This window comes from Thunnus thynnus, chromosome 18 (assembly GCF_963924715.1).
Source record: "Thunnus thynnus chromosome 18, fThuThy2.1, whole genome shotgun sequence".
Lineage (NCBI taxonomy): Eukaryota > Metazoa > Chordata > Actinopteri > Scombriformes > Scombridae > Thunnus > Thunnus thynnus.
The window spans coordinates 7,978,416-8,004,648 of NC_089534.1; the positions used below are offsets into that span (position 1 = coordinate 7,978,416).

The 26,233-nt window shown below is 40.5% G+C and overlaps 1 protein-coding gene across 4 annotated transcripts in view; it reads right to left on the bottom strand.

The window, feature by feature from the left end:
- Nucleotides 1–3,579: 3,579 nt before the first annotated feature.
- Nucleotides 3,580–26,233, bottom strand: part of LOC137169104 (kinesin-like protein KIF13B) — a 35,840-nt gene continuing 13,186 nt past the window's right edge. The window contains exons 13-42 of one of the 4 annotated variants that reach the window (XM_067572088.1): nt 25,667–25,879; nt 25,399–25,509; nt 24,841–24,975; nt 24,584–24,714; nt 23,741–23,827; nt 23,330–23,520; nt 21,459–21,696; nt 21,206–21,368; nt 20,714–20,860; nt 20,214–20,363; nt 19,252–19,380; nt 18,575–18,748; nt 18,258–18,415; nt 17,713–17,845; nt 17,413–17,559; nt 17,143–17,172; nt 16,880–16,979; nt 16,241–16,367; nt 15,887–15,942; nt 15,683–15,801; nt 15,421–15,597; nt 15,224–15,316; nt 14,981–15,133; nt 14,591–14,668; nt 14,248–14,304; nt 12,402–12,495; nt 10,876–10,958; nt 7,054–7,119; nt 4,802–6,251; nt 3,580–4,678 (exon numbers count right to left, since the gene is read on the bottom strand). In XM_067572088.1, coding sequence (XP_067428189.1) covers nt 4,422–4,678; nt 4,802–6,251; nt 7,054–7,119; nt 10,876–10,958; nt 12,402–12,495; nt 14,248–14,304; nt 14,591–14,668; nt 14,981–15,133; nt 15,224–15,316; nt 15,421–15,597; nt 15,683–15,801; nt 15,887–15,942; nt 16,241–16,367; nt 16,880–16,979; nt 17,143–17,172; nt 17,413–17,559; nt 17,713–17,845; nt 18,258–18,415; nt 18,575–18,748; nt 19,252–19,380; nt 20,214–20,363; nt 20,714–20,860; nt 21,206–21,368; nt 21,459–21,696; nt 23,330–23,520; nt 23,741–23,827; nt 24,584–24,714; nt 24,841–24,975; nt 25,399–25,509; nt 25,667–25,879 — 5,247 coding nt within the window. In that variant the 3' untranslated portion in view covers nt 3,580–4,421. Of the gene's footprint in view, nt 4,679–4,801; nt 6,252–7,053; nt 7,120–10,875; nt 10,995–12,401; nt 12,496–14,247; nt 14,305–14,590; nt 14,669–14,980; nt 15,134–15,223; nt 15,317–15,420; nt 15,598–15,682; nt 15,802–15,886; nt 15,943–16,240; nt 16,368–16,879; nt 16,980–17,142; nt 17,173–17,412; nt 17,560–17,712; nt 17,846–18,257; nt 18,416–18,574; nt 18,749–19,251; nt 19,381–20,213; nt 20,364–20,713; nt 20,861–21,205; nt 21,369–21,458; nt 21,697–23,329; nt 23,521–23,740; nt 23,828–24,583; nt 24,715–24,840; nt 24,976–25,398; nt 25,510–25,666; nt 25,880–26,233 lie in introns of all 4 variants that reach the window. The other 3 variants (XM_067572087.1, XM_067572090.1, XM_067572089.1) reach the window with 3 other exon arrangements.

Sequence of the window (26,233 nt, forward strand, 5' to 3'; positions counted from 1 at the left end):
TGATAAAATACCCCTCAGCTATTTACTACTTGTTCTGTGACGCTGCCTCTTTATAATAGCCTAAAGAATGTGCTTTCAGAAGATTTTTTAAAAATGTCATTGGTATGAAATTAGAATATCAGAGGAACTTCTGAGGGTTTTTTTTATTTTATCTATATAGCCTCAAAGGTAAAAGCACCACTTTGAAGGGAATCAGAATCAAAGACACTTAAAGTGGTAATATTGGAAATCATTTTCCACTGTTTTTTTTTCTTCTTCTTTTTTTTTTTTTAAGCCCAGGGTGGAACTTCTCCAAAACCATCTTTTGATCTGAAGATCATCGAAACATCACAAGCAGAGACAAAGTGCTGTGTTTCTTAAAGGTATAAGGCCTGTTTCTGGTGGCTCACTAATTATCAAGTATAAGCACAGTTTCAGACTAAGACTGATGGCTTCATATTTGGCTCTGGGGTAAAGGAATAGTTTGACATTTTGGGAAAGGATTGATTTTCTTGTCCAGAGTTAAGATGAGAAGTCTAATATGACAGTGGTATCAGTGCTTGAGCCAGGAGACAGTTAGCTTACCTTAGCTTGAAGACTGGAAACAGGGAGAAACAGCCTGGTTTTGTCCAAAGTATGTATTAGTACATAAATAAATAAAATGCCCACCAGCATCTCTAAAGCTCACTAATTAACACATTTTATCTTTTTTGTTAATTAAAAAAACGTGTTAAAACCTCTCATGTTGGTTTTACGGGTGATTACGTACTGGAACTATTTTATTTAGCCGTGCAGAGTGACTTCCTGTCTTCCTGTTATGTTTATACTTTATAATTTACTTTTTATACATTAGATATATGTTAAATAGTGATCTTAGGAGGGGCTAGTTGTTTTTTTAACCTCTTGAATAGAGCCAGACTAGCTATTTCCCTCTGCTTCCAGTCTGTTAGCTAAGCTTAACTAAGCTAAGCTAAGCTAACTATCTCCTGGCTCTAGCCTTACATTTAGCTTACAGCACATAACTCCTGTGGAATCAATTTGTTGTTTTTATGGTTTGTTTTTGTACAAATAAAAACAAATAAATGAGATATAACTTTCAAATAGTAAACTTTAGAGGTGCTGGTAGGCATATTTTGTTACATTTGGGCAGAGCTAGGCTAGCTATTTCCTGTCTTTGTGCTAAAGTAAGCTAACCTAAGCTAATTCAACTGACTCTTGGCTCTAGCTTAATATTTAGCATATTGAACGTAGTATTGATCTTCTCATCTAACTCTCTAAATGTCAAACTATTCCTTTAAAGGAGCCCCTGCCTTAGTGATGGTTTTGGAGAACTGGAAAAATACTCTACAAAGCAGGATTAAACATAAGCAGGAACTCTGAGACAGAAATGTAATGAAATTCCTCATGTTTTAAGATTTGGACATTGGTGGTGTATCAAGTAATCTGTTATTGTTGATAATATTGACAAGTGTTTCTTGTTTAAGGCTTCCTGGTTAACTTGTTGAACACTCTTGTAGAAACTCTCCAGGCTCTGGGCTCTAGTCTAGTAAAGCTCTATTTAAATATACTGCTTCAATGTGTATGAAGCTGCAATACAGTGACTCAGTACTGGGACCTGTGTTTCAAAAAGAAAGGGTTGAAAGATAAAAACAATATGTATTTATACTCATTTTTTATGGTAATGTATAAAATAATGACATATGTTTTGAAATGAAACATGCTTTTATTGTTAAATTAATCATGCTTTTTAATTTCTCCTGACTTATTTTTCTATTATCATTTACACTTTTGTTTTTTTTTTTTCTTTTTTGTCATCCCTTATTTGACTGAACAACAGTCTCCCCTGTGTGTGTCTGAGTTAGTAAGCTATTTTGTGAAAGACAAACGATGATGCACCTTATAAAAATCTAAGTATCGCTGTTGACTAAGCTTGAAATATAACCTTCTCTCCCCCCGAGCCTTCCTTGAAACGTCAGACGTCCAATGTAGTATAAATGGGGCTGGTGTGAAAAAAAAACATTTCAGTACAGCTGCTTCACACACCATATCATATTAAATCAGATCCCCAGTATGTGCCGTTCTCTCCTTAAAATAACGCCACACCTAACTCCATAGTGAAATCTACCATTTTAATGTTGGCCTTCTTGCAGACACATAACTGATTAGAGAGTTAATTCATTTAGGTTTATATAAGAACTCAGTGCAGAACTCCCATCTCGTCCATACTATTGAAGTTAATGGAAACACAATAAAATTGTGTTTGGATTATGCCATTTGGTAAAATGTGTTGCATATCTGAAGCTTTATAGGAACTTAAGTACTTAAAAAAGTAGAAGAGATGGAACAAGGTGCTAATTTACTGTGTTTATGGCTACTTGCGCTTAAAACTGATTTTAAAAAATGTCTTTTTTTTTAATTTGGAAGGATTTTACTGTGGAGTTTGGTGTGACGTTCTTTCCCCACACAAAGAATATTGTCTGTTTAGAAATAGTAAAATTAGTCGTGCGTGGAAGGAAAAGAGTGCATTTTGAGATTATTCTCTCACTTTAAGACACTTTTAAATGAATTGCCTTCATGTTGTGTGAAGCCCAATTAGCAAATACAAGTTTTAATCCACCAGTATTTTATGTGAGTGTTCAAGCTTGAAAGCAATGTTTATGGGGTGGAAGAAAGAGCTGTCAGGTGCTCAAGAAGTGAATAAGATTTGTTGCTTTTCCAGGAGGAAATTTGATTAATCCAAAATACAGACTGAAACCTGAGACAGGCTTTTCCCCTGCCCAATGTTGTGTGTACTCCAGTGGTAGTGCTTACTCTGAAGGGGTGTCCTCTCGTGGTGTGTCAGGGTCAACATGTCTACATGTCCTTCTGTGTCCCCAGTGAAACACCATCCACTTCATCCCAATATAGCTCAGAAAAAGAGGACTGAATGCTGTTGTATCAATCTCAAATCTAGTTATGTTCAAAATTACTGTATTGCCCATTTCAGAATTTAGTGCCTTTTTTGGACAGTAGACTGTTCTGTAATTAAGATGTAGTATATATACATTTTTTTGTACAGTTTCTTTGTTCATTTTTTAACTTGTGTTTATTTTAGTATGATATATATAATGTACAAGAGAATAAAGCTATATCAATGAGACTTTTTCTTGGTTTACGATCTTATTGGTATGCAAATCTTTACACAGATTTATCACACATTGGTTGACAAAGAGCTGAATTAAAATTTATTTAACAACAATATAAAAGTTGATTTAGCTTTTCATTGTCAACAATATCCTGTCTTTAAATAAATAAGCATTCAGGCAGTCAAAAATGATCTTGAATGCATAAGTATAAAATCTTACCAAACAAATTAATACTAACTGTGTTACAACAAACAAAATCCCTCAAGTATCCTGATCACATACAAAAATCAATAGTTTCCCCCATACATGCAGTGTAATCCAATAGCGCACTCGTGAAAAAGAACAAAACAAAAACTGACGCACATCTTCACCTCTCCAGAATAAACTTTCTTCCAATCAATGCTGACACACTTGAAGACAAAGCTGATTTAAAAAAATATTGCAAAATTTCAGTGGAATTTGTCAGGAAAAAGAGTGCAAGTTTGTTTCTAAAACAGTAGAAATACACATTCAAGAGCTACAATAAGCTCCTTAAAACAGTTCATGAACAGTTTTCAACCGCACAACACAGAAAAAACATGCTAATATCTCACTAAGGCACATTTGTTTGAGTAGTAGTCATGATATTTCAAGGCACAACAATAAAATAACAGCATCCAATCAACATTACAAAAGGTTTTGAAGTAATTTATGAGACTCCAACATGCAGCTGCATAATATATTTTGAACAGTAGATGTACAGTATGAGCACTTACAAGTGATGTGCCACCTTTGAAGTCTGACAACATAATCCAGTGATTTTTTTTATTATTAATATTTGACCCCAATGTACTTCTGCTTGGCAAGTAGCAGAGCACATTGATGGGAACAAAATGTGCTGATTTTGAGGCAGTGTTTTGATTGTAATATACTGTTGTCACAGGAAAAAAACCCTTTCCACAAGGAGATATCCACCATTTAAAAACATGAACTCTTGAAATCTTGAAATCTTGGCGTAAATGAAATTCATTAAAGAGAAATGGTTGTTATTTGCATCTACATGCCTAAAAACATTCACATTTTCTGATAAAACATTCAATATTTCTCTGTAGTTTTCAAATACTAAGTATTCCCAGGTGGGAATACAGCCTATAGCAGATGATGAGTGATAAAGATGTGATGAGAAGGTTCCACCAGAGGAGTGTGGAGTGAAAACTGTACCAGATTCGGTGAATTGTCACTCTTTCTGAAAGATGATCACATCAACCAGACGCTGGGTGTGGAGGTGACAGCTAACTGGGAGTCCAGCAATTACCCGTTAAGCGGAGACCCCACTTCTCAAGTGTTCCAGGACTTGCGGTTCTCTCCTCTGCTGCGGCCGGGTGATGCCCCTCCACCTTCGCCTTTAGCCAGAGTGGTAAGGGCTGCCAGGTTTGGGCTGGATCCAGATAAATTAGCACTGCGGCGCTTCTGTTGTTGCTGATGGCGACGGCGTTTGCTGCCACCTCGGCTCACCCTGTCTGGCTTCACCAGTACACCGTAACCAGGGTTACAGTGGAAGTAGTGCTTTCCGCCTACCGAGCCATCATTCTTTCCTAGAGAAAGACCGAGAAAGGTTTGTTTGACGTTTTGATTGGTGATAGAACCAAGTATGGTGTTCATGAAAGAAAGAGGTAAGATCAGCTAAAATGCAGAAGTTCTAGACCTGTTCTACTCACCTGCTGGTACCTCCAGTTCCACTCCCACCCAGGTGCCCTCTGCAAAATCTGTGGGTCCCACGTAACGGACGGTGCCGCTTTTATTGGTCCCAACAGTCACAAACTCCCCTTCTTTCAACCAGTCCGGAAGAACGTTGGTAGCAGCTGCATCTCCTTCAGAGTCTGAGATGATTTCCAGGCTTTCCATTGGCACAGAGAGGTTGAGTCCTGCTCCAACGCTGGCGGCCCGCTCCACCTGCCCAGGAATCTCCTCCTCCTCGCCCAGGATACGGTGAAAGGACTTAAGATCAGATGACTTCACTTTCTGGATCTTGAAAGGGTTGACCGCTGATGCAGTGGGTTTAGAAGGCTGAACATTGGACAAAGAGGAAGCTGGAGTTTCAGCAGCTCTGGTAGATGCACCAACAGTTGCTTCATGTTGCACCTCATCTGTGGATAAAGATGAAGTTGGCATAGAGGCACCATCTGGGTCTGAGGCCTCGGGAAGGGATTGTTCCTGGGTTGCAGTTTGAAGAACTGAGACCCCAGATGGCACAGGAGTAGTTGCCGAGACTTCAGACAAAACTGGGATCAGGTTTGGAGCTGTATCTTGAGAATTGTCCAAGGCTGTCTGTTCTTGCTCAGGCTGTTGTGGCAGTGGGACGATCGTTTCCAACTGACTTTGACCTTCTTGCGCAGATGGTTGTGTTTCATTATGGACTGGGAGTTCAGATTCTGTCTTGTCAGCAGCGTCATCTGTGGCGTTATCCAGCTTAAAATCTTCTGTCATAGAGGTCTCTGGTTTTGAGTTGTCTGTTTGTTGTAATTCTATCTGCTTGGTTTCATCCTCTTGTATCAACAATGAATCTTTGAGTGGCTCTGAATTGTCTAATTGCTCTGATCCAACATGGTCAGTCGTTGAGTCTTGCTTTTGTTTGGTCTGGCCTGGCAAGTCTGATTCTGCAACTGGATCAGGCTCTTCTAGCTCCTTCAACTGGACCGACGCAGACTGATTTGGTTCTTGTGGACTCAGATTAGCATCACACAGAGTATCGTTTGGTTTGGACTGTGGCAAGTCAGTTACCTCTGCGGGTGCCTTGCGGTTCAAAACCTGCGATGACTCCAGAGGTTCTGATTGGTCCGCAAGAGGAGATTCAAGGTCAGCGTCGGATTGTGAGGTAACAGACAGAGGTGAGGATTCCTGCGTCATTTTATTTTCCTCTTCCTCTTTATTTGGCACAGCCTCAAAGCTGTCAGCCCTGCAGCGGGATGATGAAGGCAGGTCCCAGCTCAGCGTGTAGACGTCTGACAGCGTTGCCGTGGATATACTGGTTGACATGTAGCCACTGGATGCTTCGCTCACTGGGCTGGGGGTGAAGTCTTCAGTCTCTGGGATAATTGGCGGGGGGAGGGGCATGGATCTGGGGCTCTCCGTTTGGATCTCAGGAGGGATGATTTCCTCAATAGGAACCTGCGGGGAATCCATGGCAACAAAGGTATTAGTGACTCATAATACAACAAAAGGCAAAAGTCCATGTATGAAATGTTGCCTCTGAGTCAGATTGTTCTCAGTTGGACAAAAAATAAATCTTAGTTAATTACAGTGCAGTGAGAAAGTTAAAATAAAGTTTATGCTGAAAGTTGAAAGATGCTAAAGAGTTCCATAGAGGAACTGCAGAGTAGAAGTTATATCTTTCACATTACACAATGTCTTTTGATTCATTAATATAAAACTATCAATTAGAGCAGCTTTCTACAACCTGTAAAGGCAATGCTAAACAAATCTGTGATTCTAATTAAAGAAATTTACTGGTTGCTGTCCTTTTGTGACAAACTGTTTTTCTTTGTTATTTGCATAAATATAACTACAAAAAAGGAAACAAGAGAACAGTCAATTGCAGTAAAATAGAGGTACAATAAATCAAGTCCCCCATCTAGGATCTCATTGAAATCTGAAGGACATAATTAATCTGAATGCAATAAAAATGATAAAAGTGTATCAGAGACAATTATAACAATTCTTCAACTCTATGTAGAATAAATTACCAGGCTAGAACAGTTTGCATCATGCATCATTTTAGTGCAGTAGCTCCTGATGGGAAAAAGAAGCCTTTTCCAAAAAGATAACTTATGTGCTCATATATCATTTAAGAGCAACATAGAGGGAGAGCATGGTGTCAGATAAATATATTAAAAATACTTAGCTCATATAGACATTTAGATACCTACAGCATAACACCATCTGGGCACTAAGTACAGTTTGGAGAACTTACCGGCTGCTGTTGTTTGCTCATTCCCTCTTCAACACTGGCTGACTGCACCATGATACGAGGCAAACTCTGCAACAGGAAGGGCAATTAAAAAGATGTTACAGGTCTGTTGCCAGGCAGATTTCAAGATGGGATCACTAGCCAGTCAGTGTCATTTCAGTCAAGTTCAACCTTGAGATGAGAAATCAAGTGGTGATTAGCTGCTGTGAGGGTAATAGAAAGCTCAGGCTTTGGTATGACAGTAAGAGAAATGTACGACTCTAAAAGACAGATACTGTAGGCTGAATGTCACAATCTCACAGAACACTAAACTAGGATAACTAACTAGGCCAGTTAGCCATCTGTTTCAGTATGTTTTGACTGCCCAGACATTTTTTATAATTGCATACAATGAGTTTAGTTTACTAATATATTACAAGGAGGAAAAATATCTTATTTATTGTGGCGATTAGCAGTCAAGATGTTGATATGAGAAGCAGAAAGTGCAATAAAAATATTTGTTCATCAGATCACTCAGACAGACAAATGATAAACGGGTAGAGCAATCAGGATAATTGCACCCATAATTATAATTGTACCCATAATCATTTATTCCTACTCAGTATTCTAGTTACCTTTTCAACAATCAAAGTGATCTGTCAGCTGATTAAATATTGTGCGATTTGCTTCCTAACTATTTTTTTTTCTTCACTTTTTGAAGAGGGTAATCGAAAAAATAATAAACCTCATCGTCTTATATCTTGAGAGTTTTTAAGATGTTTAATTAATTAGGACGATTGTTTGACTGTGTGCTCAGCAGATGCAGCATTGCGATAATCAGGATGATTGTTTGACTCTCGTGCGTCCCTGACATCACGTTCTGAGGGATCCGACACTTCATTCTCCACACTCTGCAGATCAAATGCAAATGGTTTGATATTGTACTTTAGCTCTGAGCGGCACCACAACCTACATGGACAGTAGGTCTACAGACAGAGAGCGGGTCAAACACATCTATCCTTCTGTCTGTGGCTCAGGACAGTACACCTGTAAATCGACACAACATGTAAGCTGCACATGGATGGCTGCCTGTTCCAAATTAGGTGTGATTTGTTTTTTTATTTTAAAAAAGATGATATTTTTGGGGGGTTTGCAGAATCAAAAAACTGTAGTTGACACATGGGGACCCTTTTTAGGGCAAGTCTAAGTGAAGGTTAGGGTTAGTCTTGACAAAACAGGTCTCAAATCTCAATTCCAAGTCAAGTTTTTATAAGTAAATTGTTCATCAACATGCAAGTCTTTCAGGTCCCACATTTTCCTTTCAAAACCAACAATGAGTTTAACCTACTAACAAGTATCATGTGTGTATCCAAAGCCTGATATATCTTATTCCTCTGTACCATAGCTCCATTGTTGACAACACCGTTGCTCTGGGTGACATGTTCCTTCATTAAGCATAAACATGGACTCTATTTATGGGCACATGCACCAACCTGATGCTGTAAATACACCGTAAATACACACTAGAGCATCAAAACTGTATCAAAGTGCAGGTGTGCAAGTCCCCAACAAATACTCCTGTCCAGCTGTTTTAGGAGATTACTGAGCCTTTAGAGATTACTGAAACTTTATATCTGTGACCTGTTTTTACATTGTCCTCAGTAGGAAACAATGGGATTGAGGGTGAGCGCCACAGACAGCGTAGGTAAGTTGGAAAGTGCTGAGAGACAAACTCAAGAATTGTTGGTTTTGGTCTTTAATTCAAAATATATTCGAATAATAAATTCTCAGCGAAGTCTGGCTTGAGTGTACACTTCTGCTGTACACAACATTTGTAAACGGTCCAAATTTGTAATCATGACGTTTTTAATTAACAGCAGTTAAAACAGAGGAGTATCTAGCCTTAATACAGTCCTGAACATTTACTGTAATCTGCAGTTCATCGACGAAACCAGGCATGTTCAGAACTTTTTAAGTGGGATTTGTAAAGTAAATTGTTCCACTGTGCTGATTGTTGTTCACGCAGGTGTTTAGATCAGACCTACAATCAATCACTCATTCAATTTACGTGAAACCCCCCAACAGCCTGCTAATATTTGAAATACTCAAGGATTTTGTTTTTGTATTGACCTTTTGTAAACATCTGTAGCAGGCTGGATTGAGTCAAACGCTAATTAGGGCAATGGCCTAAAACAATTCGGCAACAATGCCCGACGGGTTTCCATTCCAACCGAACACCACAGCACATGATTTCCCTGATTAGCTTCCCTCTGCGGCTAATCAGTCAAATCAGTCGCTGCAGTGTTTAGCAGGAGTGAAGAGCTGCGGACTCCTGCGTCTCAATGGCGCATGATTGGAGATCAGTGGATGAGGAGGTGTAAAAAGGAGCGGGGGTGGCGAGGTTCACCTGCTCCTAATTAACCCTCCTCTACACACAGTGCACTCCTGTCTCAGCGGGGGCTGTTTGTAGAGTCTCCGCTGTCATCACAAACATTATACAGCACGTCAATCACTTGGGAGATACCACCTATGTTTATACTGTAAGTGTCGATCGGTTTCATTCTTAATGTGGTTACTCAAGGAACAATGTTTCAATTGTACAAATGTAAATGTCAGGACAACACAGATAAGTTCACTTTACAGTTACAGTTACTAATCCAGGAGTACTTTGATATTAAGCCCATTACTGTTGCATCTAAATTCTGTTTTCTGTAACCTGAAGTAAGTGTTATTTATCAGTTACTGTGGGGACTATAATTTCTTTCTTAGTAATAACCTCAATATGATATCATTTATTTGGTGATGGATCAAGCAAAGGTGCTTTGAAAGTTTTACTATCACTGCTTGACCCAAATGAGGCCTTAAGCGGACAATCCAGAAATTTAGATTCACACTCTGATAAAAGTACAACTGGGGACTTAACAGATCCAAAAGAAAAGAAGGATCAAAATCGATGCAGCGGATCGATCAAAACCCTGGCTCCTACACTTCCCATAATGCAACTCAATACAGTCATTATGCTGCGTTCATGTCAAACAGGAAATCTGTCAATGTCAAATTATTGTAATTAGAAATGTTCCCGACATCCAATGACTTGGATGTTAACGTGAACAGTATTCAAAACTCAATAACTCTGAATTTTCTGAAAGCTCTGATATATCTGATTTGGCATTTAATAAAAACAAAACCAGTATGAGTGACTCACATCAGCCAAAGTCTGTCATTCAAAGTAATTAAGCCCAGTTTGATGGATGTAGTGTTATACTGTCAATGGGGCTGTTACTTTAAGTCGGACTATTCTTCAAACATAAGAAAAAGTTAAATATTTGATCTGTAATGATCTGTCTAGATTCAAAATTCTCTGTGTATAAGCAAGCAAGTGAACAGAATGTTGTTTCTACATTGTAGTAACGTCTACCATCCATCCCATATGACCTGAACAAAGCCACTTAAAAATTCGTCTCTGAGCCCAAGCTGAGATAATCTTGATGAACACTATATATATATTATATATATATATATATATATATATATACACACACAGTATAATCTGCACAAAACTGTGCGTGATAAAGTTTCTGCACCACAGTTACCACTTTTGTAAACTTCTGATAACCACTGATCTTGGGCACTTAGGGAATTAATACATGTTATTTATTATTTGTGTTCCCATCTACATAAGCTCTGTTTCCATGGCAACAGGAGAAACAGAAATAGCTGCTGATGAGTAGAGAGGATATTTACATTCAGGCTGCGGTGATGCATATAAACTTTAAATCCCTGATAAGACAGCGAGCAGAATAAAAGCTTAAATCCAGAGCACGGTGTTTGACTGACTGAGTGTACCTGCTGATGGACAGCTGTCTGGTCTCTACTATCTTCCTTCCCACCAGGAAGCAGCGACTTCAGCAGCTTGGGGACGGCCTTCACTGTAGAGAGATAAGACGCAGCAAAGCCTGAATGCACTGATGGGGAGGATGGAAGAAAAGGGGAGAACAAGAGGAGTTTGCAGAAGCAGAGATGGAGAAGAGGGGCAGATAGAAGTAGGGAAGCATGATAGATAAAGTTTTTGCAGCAGGGAGGAAGGAAATTGAGAGACGCGTTAGCAAAGAAGAAAACAAGAGCCAAATTAAGACTCACAGCTAACGGACAGACATAGTTGGCCCCGGGCTAAAGCATCAAAAATAGAGCTGATGACATCAAAGGCAGCAAACAGGGAAAGATAATTCAAAGGCAGAGAAAGAGTCCATTAGAAGACTAGATAATGCATTTCTTGCAGAAAACGCCTGTGAATGCTGACAGCTGAAATGAATTGCAATTATTGCTGAAAATGCAGAAATCTGCACCTACAGGTGAAATTTTTTTATCAAATGCCACAGACTTGTTCAGCATCTCCATCTGTATAACTCTACTGAATTTGGTTACCATGGAATATTACATTTAAGAGATATGGCAGTTAATAAGAAGTATGGTGGTGTTTCACTAATGGCCAGTAGGTGGGGCTATTGGTGCCATACTTCAATAAGCCGTGTACAGTCTCATGGAGAACTTGTGTACAAAGTTTAATTTTAAGACAACAGAATTGTAGAAATATCATGTTATAATATTACAGTAGCGCCCCCTGTGGGTAGAATTGTATCAAATGTTACACACTTGTGCAGTGTAGCCGTATGTAAAACATTCTCAAATTTGGTTGCAATCAAATGTTATATTGAAGAGTTATGGCTTGTTAAGTGCATCAGGCCACACCTTCAAAATTTTGCTTACCAATTACAGATAATCGGTAAGTGATACTCACAAACAAACTCATAAGTTTTAACCGGGGTCAACTAAATATGTTATATATCAAGTTTGGTGACGATTGGATGAAATGTGTGCCAACCCGAAGCAAAAAACGCTGAATTTTCCAGGCGTAAATGGGCGTAGCCTATATCAGTCTAATGTGCATCATCTGACGAATACACTGTGCAAATATTGTTTTGCTGCGCCTCACAGTTCATGAGTTATTAGCCAAAATGTAAAACATGTAATAAATGACCTCATGGTGGCGCTATTGGTCCCATGTTTTAATATGCTAAGCATTTCCACATGGGACACCTGTCCAGGATGTATGAATACTTCAGCATTTTTAGTTTTTGAGATATCAACTTTCAAATATTCCTCCCATAGACTTTCAATTATGAACGTAATACTTTAAAAAATTATATAGAATCACTGGAATAAGCTAGAGAGAATAAATGTCCTGAAAGAGTTGAACATTTTGATATTTGCAGTTGTAGCTGAAAATATGCAGAAGCAGTCAGCGATCGAAAAACGTAGGGAAGAAGAATAAATAAAGCTCTCAAGGACAATCAAGGTTTTATCAGGCGTACCGGTCTCTGGGTTCAGGTTCTGGGATATGGAGCTGGGCAGTGTGCGTCTGGATGGAGGAGGCGCCGCAGACAGATCCTGGTGACTATCCCAGCCCTGCAAACACAGGAGGGAAACACACACACAGGATGACACACACACACACACACACACACGGCTTAAAGGAGGATTTCAGTTATCTGTGACCTTTAGTAGCCTCTATTGGTGATCAGATAGAACTGCAACAACAATGACAGATGTCAAACACACTTTTCAGTTGTTTATTAAGGCTTTTGAATGTCATATACAGACCCGTGGGTTTCAGTTATCTTTCCCATTTCAATTACACACTACACACTGTTTTCCTCCTCTATTTTTGCGATCACCCTCAAGCCTCCGAGTATTGTGATACAAAATAACTTAAATATACAAAAACATATAGATATTTTTATATGGCTATGAGCAGCTCAAACCAAATAGTAATTTTCTTTTCTTAGACTGTTTATAGAGTTTTTAGGGGCCTGAAAAGGTGAAACTTTATTTTAACATGAAAAGCAAAGAGTAACGAAAAGTCAGAGAAATCTGTGTATTATATCTTTAGCGGTGCGGCTCTGGGGTTAGGGTACGGCTATGTCAGTCTGTCCACCACTTTAATCCAAACTGAAATATCTCTACAACTATAGGATGGATTACCATGATGTTCTACAGACATTCATGGTCCCCTGAAGATGAATGCTAATAAAATGTGTCAACAACTATTGGATGGATTGTCATGAAATGTGGTAAACACATTAATGTCTCCTGCAGGATGAACTGTAATAACTGTGGTGACACCTTAACTTTTCATCTAGCGCCATCATCAGGTCCAAATGTCCAATTCCTTGAAGCTGCACTTCCTTTAAAATGTTGTATTTCACTTGATTTTATGCATTCTATGTATTCTATTTTTTAACTTTATTTTAATTTTATTATATTATTGTTATTATTATTATTCAGTGGGTTTTATCTTCCATCGTATGTTATGCAATCTATGTATTCTATTTTCACTTTATTTTATCTTTTTATTATTATTGTTATCAAGTGGGTTTTATTTTCCATCTCATGTTACATTAATGTTTTTTAACATTTTTTTCATGTGAAGCACTTGGTGCCTGTAATTTCTTTGTCGTAGAGCACTTTGAGCTGCATTTCTTATATGACAGGTGCTATACAAATAAAGTTTATAATAACAATAATTATTATTATTAATTTATAACCAAATACCTGCTAAACTAATAACATTCCCATCAGCCTCAGCTGTACTTGTGTTTAGTAGTAATACGTGAAATATTAGTATGTGACAGGCAAACCTAAGATGGTGATCATGGTAAACGTGCCCACTTAGCATCAGCATGTTAGCATGTTAGTTAAAAGCACTACTGTTCCTGAGTGCAGCCTCACAGAGAAGCTACTGTAGAATATCTGTAGACTTGTCTTGTTTTTTTTTCTTATTTCATATGAATATATTGCAACACATCTCGTACCCCTCCCACCCAGGTTGGGAACAACAGTTCTGAAACATAACAATAGAAATTAATATTTATATGCTGCAGGAATTTTTTTTTTTTTCAATGCAGCTTCAAAACTCATCATCAACAAATCGAGTCTTGCTTCACTGTGGAGGCAGTGGGAATCAAACGCAATCTACATTAATGCCAGACATACTTAACGCATCATTTAAACTCCTTTTCTGAAGCCGACAATCTTGCAAATAGGAAATAGGAAATGGCATAAACAGAAAAATTCAGATTCTTACAGAGTTTAATAACCATAAGACATGATAAATGAATACAAATGAGAAGATTAGTAGAGATGATATATGTTTCTCACCTTGAAGTCATCGAGCTTATGAATGGAGGAGTAGAGATCCAGACTGCTGGATGACAACTGGTTAGAGAGTTAAGAGGCAGCATGGAGGCGGGATGTTAGTGAGACAGGTTAGTAGCAGTGAGACAGGTTAGTAGCAGGGGAAGAAGGAACCATGTTAAGAAACAAAACTTAAACCCTAGAATACAAACAAGCCACAGGTAAATTACTCTATTTTTAGTTAACATTAGTGTCAGTGCATTAATATCACTACTTGTGATTAGTTCATTATCACCTTTTAAAAATTTGAACTATCCCTTTCATGTTTAGGGTCAGCACAGTAGGAATCGAACTCGCCCTCTCTTACCCGGTTGATGTTTGGAGAGCTGAGGCAGCGTCTGGAAGCTTTCCCTCTGACAGCCAGCTGTTCTCTCACAGCCACCTCCTACACACACACACACACACACACACACACGCAAATGTGTTTTGTGAGCATCTCTAATTGTGTGATTTATAGACACTGTCACTTGTGAATTATTCAGGTCTGTTTGTTTTGTGTTTTTTGAAAGCGAGGAAGAAAGGAAAATGTTTTCATTCTAACTTTGGGTGACATTTTCCAATTTGCAAAAAAAAGAGTGAAAGAGACAATTAGAATTGAATGTGTCGTGCTTCACAGAAATACCAATAAAATGTCACCCAGTGAAATGACAGGTGAGATATTTCCATCATTTAGGTTTTGGGGAATGAGGTTTCTAACCTGTCTGAGTCTGTCCAGAGTGAGGATGTTCTCCACAGCCAGAACGCTGCGCAGGTATTTCTCTATGGCTGCCTCGTTGTCAGCTGACTGGTCCTCCTCGGTGCTGGCGGCCAGTCGGGCCAGCATCTCCCTGTCCTCTGGACCGTGGATGTCCTGTGGGAGCAGGCATGCAGAAATGTACATTTGTACATATTTTTTTTTCTAACAAATGACTTTGTGATCCAGTATAAATGTGGCACTTACGCCCGGTATGTTTGAGACGATTTCAAAGGTGACTCCACAGCCGGGGATGGTGCTGCGCTGGGACATCCTCTTCAGCAGGCTCTGGGCAAAACCCTGCCACGTAAAACACACAACCACACCATCTTAAATCAGCTAAACTCTATATGTAACAACCTCCTCGGACACTTCTAGCCACCACGCCTCGGGTGACCACCCACCTGTCTTCCGGTGACATTAACACAGATGCGTTTCCTGAGGACCAGCTGCATGTGGGCCGGGTGGCTCAGCTGTACCAGCGCGCGGACCGTCAGGTAGACCCTCTGGTCGGCTGACGCCACGCGGCTCAGCTGGGGGCACTCGTGGACGGTTGAGTCCCAGGATGCCTCCACTTTCACCTGAACCACATTAAAAAAAGCATAGAAAATTAAAGAGCTTCTCTCAATCCACAATCACCATAGTTATTCAGACACGTCACCTTACCTCTGGATCATAGTGTTTGACAATTTGAAGGTCAAAGAAGTCATCCTCATCCTCGCCTCCAAGAAACGCATCCAGCCCCCCGGCCAGCGGGGCTGAAAGATTGGCCTGAAAATCATCAGCTGGAGACAGAAGCAAAGTGAGCTCAGCCGTTATTAAGAGAGGAGAGGGTTCAGCCAACACAAAAGACAGCGAGGAACAACGTACCACTGAGATCCAGGAACAGGACAGGAATGTGTGTTTCCATTCCAGGGACAGGAACCCTGTGGAGAAACAGAACCGTCATCACACTGGCTGAACACCTGGTCCATGATATAGAGAGGCTGAGAGCTCCCTCTGCTCATCCTACTGCATCACTAACGGTAATAACGGTAAAAAATCTTGATGGGAAAGATAAGTTATAATGATGAATTGCTAAAGTTTTACAGAGAATCTCAGTGTGAATATAAAACATGTCCTTAAAATGAACCTTTCTTGGGAAATATAAGTGAAAGATGGCTGTAATAATAATAGTTTCCTTTACACACACACACACACACACACACACACACACACACGTACCTTTCTACCGGTGCTCCAGGGATGCCGCTGCCAGCTGACGGCACCAGAACAGCGTTGCGCTCTTCAGTGAGGGTCAGACGACACTCCAGCAGCTGAGACTCCCTCTCAACATCGTCCTCTGACTTATCTACGTGCACAAACACAGGCGAACAGACGCAAACAGTGAATGTGTGAAACTGTCCAGTCCCACTGTGACACATTTACAGTGTTTTTGATACAATCCTGATTCTCTGTGATGTGCATTTGTTCATATTTTTAGACATATTTTGGAACAACAGGAACTCTGATGCTTCATTCTCGTCCACATGGCTGTAATGTGGGAGCAGATTGATCTGTGAGGCAACAATTCTCAACTATATTTGCTTCTTTGTGTCTTTATATCAGTGCCGACTTGAACTGTACATAACAGCTACTAATAAGAGAAATATGGGAAGGGGAAAATGAAGTCCCAGTTGGTTTTTCAAAGGTGAATTACACTGAGCAGCAGGAGGAAATGACATGTTACCGTAAAAAGTGCAGAAATACTTTTTTTTTTTGCTATCTGTTGTTTACGTTTCCGTATCAGAGTTGTGTTCTGGTTGTCAGGCTGTGTGTGTGTGTGTGTGTGTGTGTGTGTGTGTGTGTGTTCCACTGCTGTACCTGGTTTGGACACTATCTTCTGTAGCTGCTGGTCCAGATACTCCTGTCTCTGAGTGAGCGTGACCAGCCACTGTTCCCGCATCCTCTCCAGGTCTACCTCCTACACTCACACACACACACACACACACACACACACACACACACACACACACACACACACACACACACACACATTAGAGAAACACTTCAAAAGTTTAGTCACTATTTTCTTCTCTCTGTTACTGTGATGGATCATGACATTTAATCACTTGTCATGTACTTACTTGGTAGCTGTCCATTTCTTCATCTGCATCCTGAAATTTAAAATGAGATAAGATTGTTTTTTTGTTCTTTTCTGACGGTCAAAAAACAAACACATGCAGTGCTTTTTAAGTTAGAGAGGAGTTGGTGGCAGGCCTAAGACACACATACACACACATGATGTCTCGGTATAGGCATGTAAACCAAAGATCACGGTAATTTAACTTCTGTAAAGTCCTTCGTCTGATCCATTTCCAAGTAATATAAACAATTTGTTTTTTCCTTCTTCTCACCCATTGCGATTCGCTGCCTCTTGAGACGCGTGTCTGCCGGATCTTGACGTCTCCGATGGTCACAGACAGGATGGAGGCTGTGATGAGGGGCATGGTGCCCGAGTCCGGCACCGAACGCACCTCCACCTGGACCCGACGGGACTGACCCTGCAGGTATGGATTCACATGAGAGAATTGTTTTGGGTAGAGCAGATGATAATATTTCCATCTGTTCAAATAGATTACTATATAAAATAACAAAAAGCAACATACAACCAGATGAACGTACCAAAATCTATAAAACACACAGATCTGTTATACCTGTCTGAGCTGAAAGATTCCTCCAGTGCGTACGTCCTTGGCAGGAAGCACCTCTACAGCTGTGAACTCCCCCGCCTCGTTCAGCTCCATCAGCTGCACCCACAGCTCCAGCCGGCGAGTCACCTCACTCCACCTGCGAAGGGTGAGACGAACGTTTTAAAAAAGAGGTAAAACAAGCCTAACGAGAAGTAAACAAAGAAATCCTAGAAAAAAAACTATTTTTACTAGTTTTTAAAATTGAAATCTGCAGTGTTGCATCTCAGCAGCACACTGAAAGGAGTAAACTATGAAGATTACTTTTTAGAAAATGCTGCTTGCTTAGATTGTGCAGTAAAAAACATGGAGCAACAGCAATGAGCAAATCCAGCTGTGTATCTTCGTGCATACAGCGAGATACTTTCAAATGGTTTCAATATTAGTTTCACATGCTGCAAATTAGGACAAATATTTACAGACATAATATCTACGCTGTGTCCCAGTAACACAGACGTTTGGCGTCACTTTTTAAATGAATCTTGAAGACTGTGTGTTTGGATCAACTGGACCTCTCTCTGAGGGATCTGGTCTTTGCCTGAATCACTCCGAGGTCCCACAGCGCCAGGTTCCTGCGATGGTTGGCCTGTTTGTGGCCGTACACTTCAATGGCCACCGCTCCCTCGGACAAAAACTCCACAAAGTCCTCCGACACCGACACCGACAACTCCTGAAGAGATAAGAGAATAAGACTGCTCAAACGGAAAGAGGGGCAGGAAAGATCGGGTCAAATGTTTTACTTATAATAGGAAACAAAAAGTTAATGGAAGACTACAGTTAGTTATAAAAATAGCCAATTCCCTTGTTGAAATTCCACTGAAAGTGTTACCTTGGCGCTGTCAAAGACCACTGTGCACTGAGGGTCTCTGGAGGCAGATGACGAGTTGGACGACGCCATCTCCGGGGCGATGAACACGGGCTCCTCCTGCCCCCAAAAGTGATACTGGCAGAAGACGAAGTTAGACAGGTGGCGGGGGAGACCGGTAGCCTGGAGGATTTTTACCTGAGGAAGAGGAGAAGAGGAAACACGGTTAACAACCTAGAAATAAACAATATTATACATATTTTTTATTGTGGCTTCTGCTGATGTTTCAACTGAATAATGTATCTGACATTCCTTTAGAAAGTCTGTAAAGCCCTAATTTTAGTTTGGCTCTCTCCTAAAGACAAGAGTTTATCATCATAAGACATCAGAAGCAAAAGACAACTGAGATATAAACCTCACCCAGAGTTAATTAAACTTGTCACATTTCACAGTACAGTGGGTTGGAACGCCTGCCAGATCCATTATTAATCTGGAACTATTTTCTCTCTGGCAATACTTTCATCTGAAGTTACACTCACTTCTACTGAACAGCTACTGCATGTAGCATCCTGACTTATATATTAGTGAGAGAGAGGGTTTTGAGATTATAAGGTGGGGTTTTTCTGAATATCTTTCTGTATTTGGCTCGTTTATAACTGAAATCACATGAAAAATAAAAATATGGATGTGCATGTTCTCACCACACAGTCCAGTTTGCGCTCCTGTGGATCTCCGTCTGCGTTGCTCTGCCAAGTGTCAAACTGTCCTGAACTTTCCTCCTCCGAGCCTTCTGTTCCTCGCCACAGTTCCACATGCAGCCGACCTGCAACCTGACACACACACACACACACACACACACACACACACACACACACACACACACAGACACACACACACACACACACACACACACACACACACACACACACACACACACATACAGAGCCAGTGAGATGGTGATTAATTATGGTTGTGGCTGCAGGCTTTCACTTTTATTCTTCTATTTCACTTCTTTATCAATAAATTGAGCTTACCCCCTCCCCCCCATATGAGCTGAATGAGGCTCTGAAATAGGCTCATGACATAGCAGCACTGTATACCTCATAGGATGATTTGTTAATTACATATTAATGCTGATATAAATAATCAAATTATGTCTTTAGAGATTTATCAAGTCAAAATAAACCAAGCATTTCCTGCTTTAAGATTATCTCTTTGGCATTTTTGCCTTTTTTATTGGACAGTAGACAGCAAAGAGGCGGAAAGAAAACCAGAGGAGAGAGAGATGGGTATGACGTGTAACAAAGGTTCCCGGCTGGAATCGAACCAGGGACATATGCAGTAACCATTCAGCTACCGGGGCACAAAGCATTTCTTGCTTACAGCTCCCAAAATGTAAATACTGTATTTGCTTGTTTTTCTGCCATTTGTAAGTGATTTTAAAACAGCACTTTGGGCTCTATTTTGTCATGACTTTTAACATTTGAATGCTTAAATTGATTAATTCATCATCAAGACAGTTACTAGATTGGTCAAAGAACAGGTGTATTTGATTTATAAATTACAGAACTGGTTATATTTATCGGCTATCATCCAAATTACCAAATTAAAAATCAAACCGACCAAATTAAAAGGACAACCAGTCCAACCAGTGGGCTCCTACCTCTCCCTTCTGGTTGATGATGGGGACGGCATACTGCAGCTTGACGTCGTAGAACAAGCAGGCCAGGAAAACGTTGGCCACGCCGATCAGACTGTGGTTCTCCTGCTCGTCGAAGAACGGGTCGGCACGTTTGAAATAGGAACGCATCACCTGGGTGAGGGAGGAAGAAGAGCGGTCGGACTTCAAGGTGGAGCTTAGTGTTTGTGTAAATACAGAACCGTAGCAGGAGGAGGCCGATCAGGACTTTTTGGTGTAGATCTCAAATTGTTTGCTTCAATAAACTGAGTAAAGGTGGATGTTCGCCCGTGTTTTCTCTGCTATTTAATCCATCAGGAACACAAAATCACAAATGAAAGCAAGCAGATAAATTACCACAGATATCAATTCACATCTCTCCACATACTAATCTGAAAAAACAACACATATTTTACAGATCATGTAATCATTATATATCAGATCTGTGTGTCAAATGGCTCTCATTTCCCCCTCTTTTTACTCACAGGGTTGTCTTCGTCAAAGTCCTTCCACTCCTGGTAGAGCTCTCTCATGTCCACCAGCCTGTTCTCCATCTTCTCCAGAGCCCAGATCTGCTTCCCTTTACCTTTACGGCGAACCTGGATGGCCGGCTCGCTCAGCACCGCATCACGCTATGAAAGGAGAGAGAGAAGTACATGAGTAACTTCATGCTGGTCTGAAAGACAGAATGCATTACTACTGTATGAATGTGTTACTGTTAATCATATTCCTGAACAACTCTGGAATTTGAAAGGTTTTTTGGATGACTACATGTGTTTGTTTTGGGTTGTTCTGTGCTTTCGGTGGCGTTTGCAGATTTTTAACTACTCACTTCCACTGTTTTGTTTTCTTTTTTTCAGAAAATGTAAAACACATAATTACTTCCTGTGTGGAAATGACCTACCAGACAACTGCAAATCTAAATGTTTTCTCTCTCTCTTTGACTCAGACACACACAAACAAGTCTTCTACTCTACCTTCCTGTTAGCGTCCAGGTTGGCAGCAGGTATCTGCAAAGTGACGAGGTACTCTGTCCTCTTGTTGAGCTCCTCTGCGATGAAGCCGGCCTCCTGAGCCAACAGGTTGGCCCGAACTATCTGCTCCCTCAGACGCCGCAGGCTGCGAGTCATCATCGCCTCTCTGAACCACAAACATGCGAGGTCAACAAGGCATCTAGGATATCTCTAGCCACATAGTAAAAAATGTGCTTATCGCCCAGTTGTATCTCACCTGTCCTCACTCCAGCGCCGCATGCGTTTGTGGGAGCCAGGTAACGACCCGGCTGCAGCAGCGGCGGCACTGGGCGGCAGGCCTGTGAGATCCAGGAGGTGGGGGGGTTTCTCGGGGGTGAGCCGCCGGCGAAGCAGCTGCAGCTCCTGTTCGTACATCTGCCTCTGGCGCTCCAGGGCGCAGCGCTTCTCCTCCTCATGCTGCCTTTCCAAGGTCTGTAACACTGACTGCAAAGGGTCTAAGAGGAGGAAGAGGAGGAGGAATGGATGACGAGATGTGAGATGTGAAAGATGTGACGGACGAAGAGCCGGTTAAGGTAAGTAACTGATATCAAAAGGTTAAAGGAATTGTTTATCCCAAACTGAACATTCAGACATTGTCTAATCACCCCCATATTACCTGAAACTGCTTCAAAGGACCTCAAACAGAGGAAGAGTGTGTGGGTCCAAAAGTCAAATATTTACCTCGTTCTCTCTGTTTTGACAAGCAGAGTCTTCTGACCGAGTGCTTCAACCTTCACACAACCAGAACATTGTGGAAAATACAGGAGATAATGGGGTAAATATTGAATTTGTGGACTCACACCCAATCATTTGGGGGTCTAAACATTTGGATTGTACCGCACACGCTGTTTGGAGTAACTTGATGGACTATCGTGCTTTTATGAAGCTGTAATAAAGAACTGGCCAGGTTAACTTTAAGGATTTTTTTTTCTTAATGTAAAGAAATACCATGAAAATACCAAAACCAATGATGGACTGATCCTTGTAAGCCTGATATTCCCTGGGGCCATAAAGCTCAATTGTTGAATGAGCCACACTGTTGCACTTGGTGGGTGACATGTTCTTTCATTACAATCAACACACACTGTACTGTAGTGAGTCAATCCAACGCTGTCCTGCTGTTGTAAACTAACTAGTGCAGCATGTGTGTCCCAAACAAATATACAATATCCTGCTTTTTGAGTGACACTTGCTAAAAACTACAGTGCCCAGCTGTTTTAGTAGATTACTGAGCCTTTTTTGTAAAAACACTAAGTCTACAACCATGCTAACAGGCTGTACTTTGGTACAGCAGCAATTTGAGGTAAATGCTAACATCAGCATGCTAACATGCTCACAGTGTGAATTGGTGTGTTACTCTAGGTTGTGCAGGTAATTGGAGAATGCATTTACATGCACTGTAGTAACCTGGTTACTGTGTTGTTTTCTTATTTCAATTTTATTAGTGATACAACGTTTTCCATGCTTACCATCAATGTGTTTGCATGCTAACATTTGTTAATTAGCACAAAACAAAAAGTACAGCTGAGTGTACACTAAGAAAAATATGAAATAATGGCAGACTTATCTTAAATTCTTATAGAACTACATTGGTAATTTATTTAATCCTTCCTTCAATGAATATGTAACATGGTGAGTAAATCGTTCCCCCTCACTCATGTACATGAATCACTTCCAACAACATTTCCCACAGACAGACAGGATCCACTCTACTTACACCTGTACAGATTTCTACTTCCTTGGAAAGTATTTTTAGATAACAGTGTCCAAATCTAAACATTTATTAAGCTTTATTGTTATATTGTAATTTGAAACACACATTTTTATAGATTTTAAGATCCTTTTTGTAAAATTTCTGATCTCCTGACACAAGAAGTGTTCAGCAGTTAAATGAATTAAATAATAAATAATGCACGGTCACTGTTTCACCACATCTGCAAACCTAAAAAAAAAAAAACAGGCCTTGCAGAAGTTGACTGACACACATCAGCTTGTATTTTATTACAGCATGTTCAAATGAGAATGCTTTCATTTTGTTTATCAATGGAGAGCACCTTCCTCACTATTCTACATTTTGGTCTCACTCACCGTTGTTGCCCATGCCTTTCATCATGACTTCGGCCTGGGCGTGCTCGTAGCCGAAGCTCAACTCGCTCGACACGTCGCTGGATGCGTCAAAGTCTACCTCCAGGCGGTCGGTGCTCAAACAGGTTTTCATCACAGCGCCACCATCCTCATCCTCACCCCCTGCGTGTGCCATATGTCTGGGCAGGTTGATCCTGTGTGTGTGTGTGTGAACAGGTGGCGGTTGTGTACGGATGTATGTGAGAAAGAGTGAGCGGAAGAAAGAGGAAGTGTGACGGCGAGTGAAAAATAGGAAGAGACACAATGAGGACTTTGTGATCACATGTAAATAATAAATAATGAATAAATAAAAGCCATCCAGACACGATAGTGTGAGAAATAAAAACACCTCAGCACTCTCTAGTTGAAACCGACCTGAAGAAGTGGTTGTTTCCCCACAGGATTCGGTCTCCGTGATGAAGCTGGATCGGACTCGTGACTACGGCACCGTTCACACACGTTCTAGAGCGGGAAAATACAGATTTATAAAAACATGAGAGAAACTATTGAGAACTGAGAGGTGATGATACACTATTCACACATAAAACATAATTAATAAAACTGAAAAAATAGCTCCTTGTGGCCTTGCCAGTGTTGAATAAGTTGCACATTCATCTTTTGTAAAATTCAACATACAGTATATATTTATAGTTATTTCTCCATTTCAGGTTGGTGCAGGGATCCAACCAATAGGGCTGAGTATTGAACCTCAGTATTTCTGGTACCAACCGATGCGTATTGAATGCTACTCAGATTTGTAGTTATTTTTACTTATTCTTAGATCAGATAGTTCCTAATTCAAATCATATTTTTTCCCAGTTTTAGACTATTTTATTTAGGCAAAGATCTTGTACGACTGCAGACGTTTATACAACATTTAACATTTGACTACTTTGGCTTCTTTGACTCTTTTCCCTTCTGTCAAGAGGTAGAAATATGTTCATATTCCTCAAGTAAGGTATTAGTTTTAATATTGCATATTTTCCTCCTCATCTTGTCAGGTGTTGTAAAATTTGATTTGAAATGTTCCCCAACTTGTCTGAAGGCTTACTTAATATTAAACTTTTAAATTTTAGGGATTATCCAGAAGTGTCATAATTATTTAAAAAGGCCTTTTTTTTACCATCTAGTGTTCAATGTCTGATGTGAATGTGCAACAGACAAACCGTGTCTACAGTTGCATCCACAGAGTCCGTCGTCTGTGATACGAGTACGTACCGAGCATTGCGGTGAGGAGTGAGCATCACGCCATTGTTCTCTGTGATGTCGATGATGCAGTGCTCGGCTTGGATGGCCATCCCGCACAGTTGGATGTCCTGCGAGTTGGCTGAGCCCACACGTGTGTGCTCCTGGACGGAGGACACAAGAGAGGAAAGATGGTCATAAAACTCACAATTTGGGAAAAAACACATGTGTGCATCTCTGTGCATGTACTGTATACAGCGTTAGACTCTATGCATGTGTGTGTCCAGTACCTTCAAGTAGTAAACCAGCAGCTCATTGAGGGCAGGATCAGCGTTCAGGTTGACCAGGAAACACTTGTCATCCACCACTCTGATGCCAGACGACTGCAGGGAAATGCCCAAGCTCTCCAGCTGCCTCTGACGCTCCTTACAAGAAACACATATTCCGTATTTAACACATGAGCTGATTATTCTAATATTTGGCTGCTCGATGAAAGAAATGCCCCGAGAGAGGAAGGAGAAAAACAGAAGGAGCTGAGCCGAGACTACTGTGAAAATAATCTCCTTACTGATAATGCTCCGTGAATGAGTCGGCGTAAGTCGAATTAAGTTCTGTTCATTCGGTGTGACTGAATGAATGGGAGAAAAGACTCACATTTTTGATTTTATCTCCTCGGTTTGATTAAAATGTGTCTCTTCTGTGTGAAAATCGACAAAAAAAAGGTAATGAAGTTCTGTTTCAGTATAACAAGTACAATTAACGTTTTTAATATTAATCTCTAGAGGGGAAATTGGTGTGGAAGTACCTGTGTGTGTTTGTGTGTGTGTGCATGTGTGTGTGTGTGTTACCTGTGCAATAGCCTCAGTATTTCTGAGTTTGTCCTCCCATGTAACTGTCATCTCTTGGATCAGTTTCTCAGACTCCTCCAGTCGATCCTTCAGCTCGGGGGCCTTCATAGACTGAGAGGAACACAAGCTGCATTACACTCCCTCCTTGTTTATGATGTTATTCACAAACAGTGTTAAGTAATAAAGAAAACAATAATGCAATACATGTTTCCACATTTTAACAAGATATCTTTTTTTTTTTATGTGTACAAGCTAAAGTGATCTAAACCTCCGCCACGGTGAGCTGCTCCCTCAGTTTCTCCACTTCCTCTCTGAGCTCTCTGATGATCCTGGCGTTAGGGTCTTCGTTGACCACGGCGTGGTTGACGATGTTCTTGGCCCTGTCGGCGTAACGCAAGGTGGACAGCGTCTCGTCGAAGTTGTCCGCCGCCGGGCTGATGGTGGCGACCATGGCGGTGCGGCTGTTCCCTCCCAGACTGTCCTGCAGGTACAAAACACAGCTTTTACCTCAGTGACAAACCGAAGTCGACACAAAAGTAATGGAAAAACCTCAGACTGTGCTGTGCAAAATAAAGAAATGCTGCTGATTTGGTTTAGAGAAACAATTACTGAATAAGTGAAAGGGGTATGATTAATGAGCGTACTGCGTTTGGGGGGAAATCAGGGTTCCTGCAGGTTTTTTAGAAAGCTACATTTAACACTATCACAATGCTATCTGCAGCCAAATTAAAGACTAATTTAAAAAAAACCCCAAATTAAAGACACTAAGCTGAAAAAGCCTTTTTCTGACTGAGCAGAGCTAATGAAAATAACCGGCAGAGCCTTGAAACTTAAT